The 12007-nt window shown below is 44.9% G+C and overlaps 1 protein-coding gene across 2 annotated transcripts in view; it reads left to right on the top strand.

Moving 5' to 3' along the window:
- SATB2 (SATB homeobox 2) overlaps window positions 1-12007 on the top strand; it is a 177384-nt gene that overhangs the window by 103919 nt on the left and 61458 nt on the right. Inside the window, exon 8 of one of the 2 annotated variants that reach the window (XM_056861366.1) lies at window positions 8323-8535. The exons of the other annotated variant lie outside the window; for it this stretch is intronic. Coding sequence (XP_056717344.1) covers window positions 8323-8535 — 213 coding nt within the window. The remainder of the gene's footprint in view (window positions 1-8322; window positions 8536-12007) is intronic. 2 annotated transcript variants of the gene reach the window in all.

The following is a 12007-nucleotide window of genomic DNA, read 5'->3' on the forward strand; positions in this document are numbered from 1 at the left end:
CTTCATGTGTTCACGTATGTAAAGGGAGCCTAAATTTCGCTCATTGTATATATATGTCTGCTTTTTCGTCTTGTGTTGAATGTTCATACTTTGAGCTGTCAGTGATTTGTTGAGGTTCTGTAAGTGCAAGTAATTAAACACCTTCTTGTAATCCATATCCAGAAGCAGTTTTATAATGTGTAAATCTAAGAGATTAAGTCCAGCCCTTTGAAGACTCTTCTTTGAGCTCATACTTCCTTTTACTTCAAAAACACATGTACATATTCCAGATTAGGATTCTTTTCCTCCCTAAAAGTTTTTATTTGAGTTACAGCTGTCTTTTGCTCCCTTTGTGTTCAAAAATAAAGATCTTTACTGATTCCATTTATAATTTTAAAAGAAAGTGCAGCAATTGATAGAAGTTTCGAATGGAAATGGAGCTGTGGAAGTGTGATAACTCATCTTGACTGTACACAGATTTGTTTACAATCAGATCCTATAAGTATCACATTTTCTGTTTTTTTCCTCCATTTGTTACAAGTCTATTTAAAGACACTATTGTTGAAGTTAGAAGACCATTCCTTTAAAAAATTCCAGTTTAAGACACTTATATTAATGAGCCGTCTTAATGAGTATAGGCGAGTTTGATTGCAGGCTTGGGTCTTTATTGCAGCTTTCATCGTGTGCCTGGTTTGTGTCCTAAACCACCTTGTTTTCCAAACTTCACAACTTCACGTAGGATTGGCGTTCTGGAGTTGCGTGACTAGTTGCTTCGTAATTTGCCCAGTTTAAAGAAAGCGGGAGGGGGGGTGTCTGTATGTGGAATGAACTAATTTAACCGATGGAATTTTGTAGAAATGTTGTGGGTTCCCTCCTCTGGCTCGCACCCTGCAGCAGAAACATACTTTGCAGAAACGAAAACAGTCTCCGGCTCACTTTAGGCATTTCTCAAAAAGAGCAGCGCTTCAGTTTGTTTGGCTGGGCCAGATCCCATACCACACACCTGGTGCGTATCACTTTAAAAATAAATTGTGCCTCATTAAATTACAATTAAATGAAATCATGATCATTTGTTTTTTTTTCTTGAAGGGAGACGCTTTGCATATTGAATGCCTAATTTGTTGCAGGTGAGAAAAGGCTGAACGGATTATTTGGTATCACTTTATTTATTTATTTTTTTGAAATGCTGATTGTTGGTTAGTTTTTATATAGACTAGTAGCTCGGAATTATTTGAAGGTAAATGATAGGTGCTCTCACGGTATTTTGCTTTATTGACTTTTTCTTTCACTCTGTCATCTCCTCACCACTGATTATCAACACAGGCTGTTAGAGTAATCTATTCAAACTTGCAAGAAAATAGATTTTTTTGAGACTTCAGTTTCTCCTGAATAGACTATTCATATATAGGCTATTTCCCCATTTGCTTCATTTTAGGGTTCTTTAGGGCCCTTTCAGAAGTGAAAAGACAACATGGGAAAGGACTAAAAATACATGCATAGAGAGCCTAGGTTAGAGATACAGTCACATTAACACATGAAGCTGCCTTATACTAAATCAGACCCTTCGTCCATCGAAGTAAGTATTTTCTACTCAGACCGGCAGCGGCTCTCCAGGGTTTCAGGCTGAGGTCTTTCACATCACCTACTTGCTTAGTCCCTTTAACTGGAGATGCCGGGGAGTAAACCTGGGACCTTCTGCATGCCAAGCCTATGCTTTATAACTGAGCCACAGCCCCTCCCCAAGCCAAGGTTAGAGAAATAGTCTGGTATCCCTGGATTCCTTCCACAGGAATAACATCTCCGATTGAGTTGCTGTCATCCTTTATTCGGTTGGTATCTGGTCTTCCTGTCCAATTGGGTCCTTGAGGGAAGTATGACCCATCTGGGACTCACACATCCTCCCCGATGAGATACACTCAACCACTAATATTTCTGCCTTTTCTGAATTCAACTTCAGCTTAATCTTTATCCAGACTGTAGCAACTTCCAGGCACCCATTCTAGGATGTGACTACTGTTCCTGAATCTGAAGAGAATGGAGAGTTGGGGGGGGGTATCATTACCACATGGGCCTCTAGCCTGTTGGTCTTAGCAGTTTCATTCAGTTGTTAAACAGCATAGGGGTGCGATAAGTCCTGTGGCTCAGTGGTAGAGCATCTGCTTTGTATGCAGAAGGTCCCAGGTTCAATCCCCAGCATCTCCAGTTAAAGGGACTAGGCAAGTAGGTGTTGTGAAAGACCTCAGCCTGAGCCCCTGGAGAGCTGCTGCTGGTCTGAGTAGACAATACTGAATATTGTCGAAGGCTTTCACTGTCAGAGTTCATTGGTTCTTGTACGTTGTCCGGGCTGTGTAACCGTGGTCTTCGTATTTTCTTTCCTGATGTTTTGCCTGCAGCTGTGGCAGGCATCTTCAGAGGAGTAACACTGAAGAGACACTGTCCTTCAGTGTTACTCCTCTGAATATGCCTGCCACAGCTGCGGGCAAAACATCAGGAAAGAAAATACCAAGACCACGGTTACACAGCCCAGACAACCTACAAGAACCAGACAATACTGACTTTGATGGACCAAGGGTCTGATTCAGTATAAGGCAGCTTCATGTGTTCATGTGTTGACCTCTTCCTGAGACCCTGGAGAGCTGTGCAGAGGGGCTCAGTGGTAGCATCTGCTTGGCATGCAGAAGGTCCCAGGTTCAATCCCCAGCATTTCCAGTTAAAGGGACTAGGCAAGTAGGTGTTGTGAAAGATCTCTGCCTGAGACCCTGGAGACAATACTGACTTTTGATGGACCGAGGGTCTGATTCAGTGGAAGGCAGCTTCATGTGTTCTCATTCTAGGATGTGACTACTATTCCTGAATCTGAAGAGAATGGACAATTGAGGGCGGGGTGTATCATTACCACATGGGCCTCTAGCCTATTTGTCTTAGCGGTTTCATACAGTTGTTCAACAGCATAGGGGTACCCTCAGGATAAGTGTGTGGAACAGCAACCACCCAACGCCACCTTCTGTCGTGGCCCTAACATATTAGAGTCTAATCAATAAAATTGAAAGCATAGTTGAGCTGGGCTAAGAAAACTAGTTTTCCTCCAAGAATGCTTGGTGTTGAATCATCACCACCTGCTCAGCCCCTTTGTCCAGGCTGGAGAAGTAGGGAAGGCTTTTTAAAACAATGGCTGAACAGTTGTCTCTTTTAACAAAGTTGGAACTGCACCATCCTGGTGTAGTGGTTAAGAGCAGTGGTTTGGAGCAGTGGACTCTGATCTGGAGAACCAGGTTCGATTCCCCACTCCTCCACATGAGTTGCGGACTCTAGACTGGTGAACTAGGTTGGTTTCCCCACTCCTACACATGAAGCTGGGTGAACTTGTGCTAGTCACAACTCTCTTAGAGGTCTCTCAGCCCCACCTACCTCACTGGGTGTCTTGTGGGGAGGGGAAGGGAAGGTGATTGTAAGCTGGTTTGGTTATTCCTTAAATAGTAGAGAAAGTCGGCATATAAAAACCAACTCCTTCCTCTTCTTCTTCTTCTTCTTCTTCCTCCTCCTCCTCCTGATATAGTGACCAGTGCCTTGATTGCTCAGGTGTTAGAATTGAAAAATTGTTTTTGATAAGCTGTTGGTGTAGTGGTTAGGAGCGGCGGACTCTAATCTGATGAACCTGGTTCGATTCCCCACTCCTCCACATGAAGCCTGCTAGGTGACCTTGAGTTACTCACAGTTCTCTCTGAACTCTCTCTGCCCCACCTAACTCACAAGGTATCTGTTGTGAGGAGAGGAAGAGAAGGCAATTGTATGCCAGTTTGAGTCTCCTTACAAAGGTAGAGAAAATCGGGGAATAAAACTCAACTCTTCTTCTTCTTTCTTCTTCTTCTAAATATTTAAGTGACCGCTCATGGAGATACAGTAGCTTTTCTTGACAATAGTTGCACATATTGCATGCAGACTCTTGTTAATAGCGTGAATTAAAACCACAATAGGCTAACAATAAGCAATATAATCCCAAGCATTCAAACACATAGTGATTTCATTGTGAATGTATGATTGAAGGCATATCAACATGAATGGGGAGGGGCTGTGGGTCAGTGGTAGAGCATCTGCTTGACATGCAGAAGGTCCCAGGTTCAATCCCCGGCATCTCCAGTTAAAGGGACTAGGCAAGTAGGTGATGTGAAAGACCTCTGCCTGAGACCCTGGAGAGCCGCTGCCAGTCGGAGTAGACAATACTGACTTTGATGGACCGAGGGTCTGATTTAGTATAAGGAAGCTTCATGTGTTCATGAACTAACATCCATGAGCTAGTACTGAAAAATACAAAGTGAGATCAAATGGTTCAAATTCTGCTTGGAGCAGATAAATGGGTATATTACAGTCCCAACACAACAATAATATAATGACTAAACAGTAATGTTGATAGAAGAGACGGAGAACCGGATGTCTGCCGTTTCGACGAATGACTTCATCAGTCTACATATCATGCAATAAAGAGGAGATGTATGCTTAAACAACCTTCCTGGATTACAAGAAGGGGTTTAATTCCTTATACTTACAGAACCTCTACGAATCACTGACCGCTCAAAATTTGAACATTCGACACAAGACGAAAAAGCAGACATATATATATATATATATATATATATATATATATATATATATATATATATATATATATACACATACATACACTGAACGAAATTTAGGCTCCCTTTACACGCACGAACACATGAAGCTGCCTTCTACTGAATCAGACCCTCAGTCCATCAAAGTCAGTATTGTCTACTCAGACCGGCAGCGGCTCTCCAGAGACTTAGGCAGGAGTCTTTCACATCACCTACTTGCCTAGTCCCTTTAACTGGAGATGCCAGGGATTGAACCTGGGACCTTCTGCATGCCAAGCAGATGCTCCACCACTGACCCACAGCCCTTCCCCATTCATGTTGATATACCTTCTATCATACATTCACAATGAAATCATTATGTGTTTGAATGTTTGGGATTATATTGCTTATTGCTAGCCTATTGTGCCGTTGTTTGGTTTTACGTTCAGTATTTCAGCACTGGTTGGTCATTTGTATTTGCTTAATAGCGTGAATTAGGCAGGCAGTACCCTCAGCACAGAATGCTCCTCTAAGGTACCCTACAGCTACACTGAATGTTTGTTCCCTGCATAGGAAAAAAAAACCCACCCTGGCTGGGGGTGGAACTGAGTTTTGGGTAAGTCGCAGAGCGCTAAACCTCTTCCCACTTATTGCAGCCCGGCCCTCCTTCCAGCAGCTTTTACAATTTAAAAACAAGAAAACACCATGGTTGACTTGGGATCTCTCCCAACATTGTGTCTTCCTGGACCGTGCCTGGTTGAATAATCCTCTTGCAAATACAAGGTGTTGCAGCAGCCTGTTCCGTTGGTTGCCAACCATTTTGAATAGTTAGAGTCCATCTGGAACAGGCAGAACTGCTGCGTTTGCAGCCTCGCCGTTGGCTCACTTGACCCTAGTCATGCTGTTTTATTACTTGTTGATGCCATGAATATGTTGTAAGCATTGGTCTGATCGTGAAGGAAGTCATCAGCGTATCTCTGTAGCCTTGTAATTCATATGAGCAAATTACACCTAGCCTGGAAAGCTGACCTGGGTCAATCTGCACCCAACCTCCCTCCCATCCACTGGTTTGTACGCCCTACCTGCTCACTTACAGTATATATCAAGTTTTTGTTTCCTTCTTTGGTCAGATTCGGCAGCCGAGATGGGTCTCTAGCGCCAGGGTGTAGGATCCAATATCTGTCTTCTGACTGTAGAGCCAGGATTGGCGGAGGGGGTTGGTATGTATGTTCTGTTGAGGAAATGTGAAGGGAGTTAGGAATGTTTAGTCTGGAGAAGAGAAGGTTGAGGGGGGACATGATCGCTCTCTTTAAGTATTTGAAGGGCTGTCACTTAGAGGAGGGCAGGGAGCTGTTCCTGTTGGCAGCAGAGGAGAGGACTCGCAATAATGAGTTTAAATTGTGGGCGGAAAGGTACCGGCTGGACATTAGGAAAAGTTTTTTTTTACAGTAAGAATTGTTCGACAGTGGATTCCGCTACCTAGGGAGGCGGGGAGCTCCCCCTCACTGGCAGACTTTAAGCAGAGGCTGGACAAGCACTTGTCAGGGGTGCTCTAGGCTGATCCTGCATTGAGCAGGGGGTTGGACTAGATGACTTGTTTGGACCCTTTCCACTGCATGATTCTATGTAGCTCTCTGTTGTATGTTCTTGGTTGAGAAGCCCAGCACAGTTTTATATGTGGATTTCGTCTTCTCTTTCTCTGCTGGCATGAAACAGTAAATGGGCAAGAGAAAGAGGGATGTCCATATGTCCTTGTGTGCCAACCACAGTCTTTGGGTATCTGACCACTTAGGGTGGCCTGTCTGGCTTCGACCAGAGCCTGGGCCTTTTCCATTGTGGCTCTGGCTCTGTGGAAGGAGCTTCCTGAAGAGGTGAGCCCCCCCCCCCCCAGTTCTTAGAGATCTTCAGGAGGTGCTGCAAGGCTTGACTGTTTGTCAGGGATTTTTTTTGGGGGGGGGGCTCGAACGCCAGGCATCATTTAAAGAGGGGATGGAGAGATTGGAGGTTTGTTATTTTGTTATGGTTTTAAGTGGAATCTTTAAAAACTATTATTGTAAGCCACCTTGAACCATGAGGAAAGTGGGGTATATATGTTCTAGTAGATAAATAAATAGGGAATAGATTTTAGGCAGCTGGGAGAGGGAGGAGGAGGGGTATAAGCAACAGAGGGAGGGGCTGTGGCTCAGTGGTAGAACATCTGCTTGGCATGCAGAAGGTCCCAGGTTCAATCCCCGTCATCTCCAGTTAAAGGGACTAGGCAAGTAGGTGATGTGAAAGACCCCTGCCTGAGAGCCTGGAGAGCTGCTGCCGGTCTGAGTAGACAATACTGACTTTGATGGACCAAGGGTCTGATTCAGTATAAGGCAGCTTCATATATGTTCATATATGATTTTGGTGCTTCACTTGGCAGATATTGTTACTTGACATGTTCACTGCCAACACAGTACATTGTGGTTTCTTCAGCGGAACTGTGGGACTTCTGTGATCAGATGAGTGTCTCTGACACAGGAAACAGCTGAATTCAGTTGTGCATGGAATACTTTTGGGGAGGGGCCATGGCTCAGTGGCAGATCACCTGCTTGGCATGCAGAAGGTCCCAGGTTCAATCCCCGGCATCTCCAGTTGAAGGGACTAGGCAGGTAGGTGATGTGAAACACCTCTGCCTGAGACCCTGGAGAGCCGCTGCCAGTCTGAGTAGACAATACTGACTTTGATGGACCGAGGGTCTGATTCAGTATAAGGCAGCTTCATGTGTTCATGTGTTCAACAGAACAGCTGGGTGACTTCTGCCTGACCAGTTATCTGTAGGCATGCCCTATATATGATGTGTGACCATCGGGCAGTAGCGTTACCTGTAATTGAGTAGGATTGAGAGCATATGTGAGGCTAGTGGGTAATTAGCATTTCTCCTAGGAAAGAGGCAAGACGTATGCACGGCAGTAGCATCTTACAACGAAACATACAGTTATTTCGTAATCTGTAACATTTATGTGCCATGTCAGGACCTTGGCTAGCATTCTACAAGCCCAAGTATATGTTACATTCAAACCTACATAACCCAATCCCTGATTTCTTTCATGTAAAAAAAGCTAGAGGTATGTGATAAATTGGTCAGTGTCACCTCCTGGCTTTCTATGTGAGGCAGCAAGAAAATTTCAAATTATTAATTTCTAAGATGAAGTATCTGGAGAATTCCTCATATTTGCAGCATTTCCTCCCATTAGTGCAGATTGACAAGTTTGCAGTGAACGAACTGTAACGTCCAAGCTCCTGCCAAACATTTTTCTTCATAAGTCTCCTGTGCTGTTTAAATGTCTGAACTAAATTTACCAAACTTGGCAGATTCCTGAAGAGGAACAGGGCTGCCAAGTGTTTCCAGCCTCAATCAGGGGAGGGAAGGGAAGAAGAGAGCGTGTGTGTGTGAGAGAGAGAGCACACATGCTAATAGTTCTTAAAATATTTGCAGGAGGCACCTGGCTATCATTGTCATTTTAGAACAATGTCCTACTGCCCACCTGCCTCTCTGGCACCTCTGCATTCAGATTGCTCTTAAATGGATGACTGAATCTGAACGGAGTTGCTCCGTAATAAGCCAGCGTTCTCAGAAAAATTAAGCTTGCTCCTACAAAACGTTCCCTGTGCTTCAACAACTCACGAAGGGTCTCAGCTTTGCAACCCGACTAGTTACAAACAACAACAACAACAATTTTTTTAAAAGACTTGGCCTTTTTTTTTTAATTTTTTGAACCAGGGATTGCTATCAGAGATCCTGCGTAAAGAAGAAGACCCTAGAACAGCCTCCCAGTCCCTCCTGGTAAACCTGAGGGCAATGCAGAATTTCCTCAACCTTCCTGAGGCAGAACGAGATCGTATATATCAGGATGAGAGAGAGAGGAGTATGAACTCCGGTGTGAGCATGGTGTCTTCAGCTGCCAGCAGTCCAAGTTCCTCCAGAACCCCCCAGGTAAGGTTCCGACCATCTTATGATTGCTTTCGGAATGGCCCCTTGGTTTAGACAACCGTACAGCCAGGTGTCATAGAAGATGCCTTGTTGGGGTTTTCTCAGGTGGGGGGCACCCAAGTGCAACCTGGAAGTCTCATCTTTTGAGGATCTGGAGCTGCTGCTTAGAATCATAGAGTTGGAAGGGGCTATACAGGCCATCTAGTCCAACCCCCTGCTCAGTGCAGGAACAGTCTAGAGCATCTCTGACAAGTGCTTGCCCAGCCTCTGCTTAAAGACTGCCAGTGAGGGGGAGCTCACCACTTCCCTAGGTAGCTGGTTCCACAGTTGAACAACTCTTATTGTAAAAACTTTCCCCCCTAATATCCAGCCGGTACCTTTCCGCCAGCAATTTAAACCCATTATTGCTAGTCCTCTCCTCTGCTGTCAATAGGAACTGCTCCCTGCCCTCCTCTAAGTGACAGCCCTTCCAATAATTAAAGAGAGCATTCATGTCCCCCCTCAACCTTCTCTTCTCTAGGCTGAACGTTCTCATCTCCCTCAGCCTTTCGTCATAGGGCTTGGTCTCCAGGCCCCTGATCATCCTCGTTGCTCTCCTCTGCACCCGCTCGATTCTGTCTGCGTCCTAAGAGGGACCTGTTGTCTTCTAGCAACCCTTGCTGGGTAAACCCCATAAGTTACTTATGAATGCTGCAAATATAAAGAATGTCCTGCAAGCGATTACATGAAAGAATTCAAGTGCAGAGCATGCTCCTCCATCCCAACCCCAGGAGGCTCTGATGAATACACCCAGTGCCACGTGGACAGTGCTGAGAAATAACGCTTCACGTGGATCTCCCCTGAATGCCTCAGAGAACATTTATTGACCATGAAAAGAATGGGATAGCCACTTGTTCCGATCCTTTCAATCCCTGCGTATATCAGAGCATTTTTCTCAATGATGACCCTTGGTTGCTATGCGAACAAGGAATTACTGCAGTCACCTCTAGCCGATGGCAAGCCAAACTCTTAGCAGCAACTATGTGGTGTAAGCAAGGATCTGTCTTGGTGACTGCAGTCTACCTGTAGCAGAAATGTGTTCAAAAGTTCCAGCTGGTTCAGAACAGGGCGTCCGCATTGGGACTTGGTGCCTGGAGCACATAACACCTGCATTTAAGGGATTTAACTGGCTTCTGGTTTGTTCCTGAGAGTAATTCAAAGCGCTAGTGTTAACCCATAAAGCCGAAACATCTGGGACTGAATCCCCTAAAGGCCTGCCTGCTCCTGTGTACACTTGCCCATGTGTCGAGATCATGAGCAGGTGCTCTGTTTGGGGCCTCGGAAGTGATAGTAGCAAGCTCTCTCCTTTCTGCAACGCAAGATGAAGGGCGAAAGCAAATACTGCAAGGGGTCGTCACCTGGTTCCTGCCAGGACTTGTAGAGAGGGGCTTGATGACATATTTTCCCTTGACTGAGACCCTCAAATCAGACTTCAGAACTGTTGTTATTTTGGGGTGGGGGAGACGGCAGGCTGTACTGCTCTAGTGCCCATGAGTAAGTACAGCGTGGTGTAGTGGTTAAGAGCGGTGGTTTGGAGCGGTGGACTCTGATCTGGAAAACTGGGTTTGATTCCCCACTCCACATGAGCGGCGGAGGCTAATCTGGTGGACCGGATTGGTTTCCCCACTCCTACACATGAAGCCAGCTGGGTGACCTTGGGCTAGTCACAGCTCTCTTCGAACTCTCTCAGCCACACCTACTTCACAGGGTGTCTGTTGTGGGAGGGGAAGGGAAGGTGATTGTGAGCCAGTTTGATTCTGCCTTAAGTGGTAGAGAAAGTCGGCTTATAAAAATCAACTCTTCTTCTTCTTCTTCTACTTCTTCTTCTTCTTCTGGGTTTTGTTAAAAAGGATAAATTCAACTGAGAATTATTATCTAGTTGGTTTGATTTCAGATAATATAACAATCAATTTGTAATTACCTGGCGGGGGGGGGGGGAGGACAGTACCAGCATGATGTTTCTTTTTTTTTTAAAGAAAAAAATTATTTGGGAAACAACATTTCCTCAATCAGATAACAACATTTCCTTAATCCACGCTGGGCCGTGGGAAAACAACACAGGGCGGATGTGGAGGGCCTTTTGAGCCATGGCCCCGTGCCCCCAATGCGAGCACAGATCTCCTGCCTCCAAACCCCGCCCCTTTTGCCAACCTCGTGGTGGGATGGAGCAGCGTTATAGCTGAACTGTGTTTCTAATCCTCCAATTACCCTTTTTTTCCATAAAGTTGACCGCAGTTGAAAATTGCATTTTAACATACTCATAACTTCTCCTGGTATGTAAGTGTCTCTTTGGTCACCGTTAACTGGCAAGAGTAGAAAAGGATGGGTGCCTGATTTCGAAAGTTCTTTTCCGGGTTAGGCAAGAGCAACAGGGACAGGAAAAAGCAGCTCAAATCCTGCAAAGGGAACAAGCAGAGCAGCAGAAGCGGCCATACTTCTATGACGCCGGCTTTGCCTTCTTGTTAGGGTTGCCAGGTCCCTCTTCACCACTGGTGGGAGGTTTTTGGGGTGGAGCCTGAGGAGGGCGGGGTTTGGGGGGGAGGTACTTCAATGCCATAGAGTCCATTTGCCAGAGTGGCCATTTTCTCCAGCTGAACTGACCTCTATCGGCTGGAGATTGGTTGTAACAGCAGGAGATCTCCAGCTAGTACCTGGAGGTTGGTAACCCTACTTCTTGTGGATATTCACCCACAAACAAATGGTTCTCTCCCACCCATGAGCCACTGATAGGCGATTGAGGGAGATGGGCATCTTGACTGTACAGGTGAAATCCAGCTTATTAGCTGATAATATAGCATCATTCTCTTTGATCAAATACAAGGAAAAATGTATTTTTTTTAAAAAAGAAAGACAAATTTGTTTTCTGGTGCCAAAGTTAATTCTATACCATACAAAATGTTGTTTCCATAGATACCAGTCTGTGATATGATTTGCAGTGGGGTGGGCCATATGAGAGAGTATTGAGAAATAGAGTATTACCACTTGCCTATTGTGTACCTTTCTTGTCCTTTCAGTTGTTACCCTCAGCTCGCAACTGTAAGGTGAAGAGTTGCTGTTCTGAGATGTGTCCTTGATAATAGTTAAGCAGGGCCAAATGGGTGTAGTAAAAGTGAGTCCAAACACATTGAAGGTGAACTTGGAAAGTTTAAATTGCTGATTCCTACGTTTCCCCCCCTTTCTTTTTTGTTGTTGTTCTTTGATGAGAATTGGGGGGAATTAGGAAAAGGCAATTACCGCAAGGTTGATGTTAGCCAACAGAAGGAAATGTTAAGTCATTTGTATCGCAGAAGCCCAGAGAGATCACATCTGTGTTTCTAACAGTGCTCTTCTATGCAGAGTTACTCTAGTCTAAGTGCATTGATGCTGATGGGCTTAGACTGGAGTAACTCTCAATAGGATTGCATGGTAAATAAAATCCCGCTTTAGAGGTAGTTTA

Source organism: Euleptes europaea, chromosome 15, assembly GCF_029931775.1.
Source record: "Euleptes europaea isolate rEulEur1 chromosome 15, rEulEur1.hap1, whole genome shotgun sequence".
In the NCBI taxonomy this organism is placed as follows: domain Eukaryota; kingdom Metazoa; phylum Chordata; class Lepidosauria; order Squamata; family Sphaerodactylidae; genus Euleptes; species Euleptes europaea.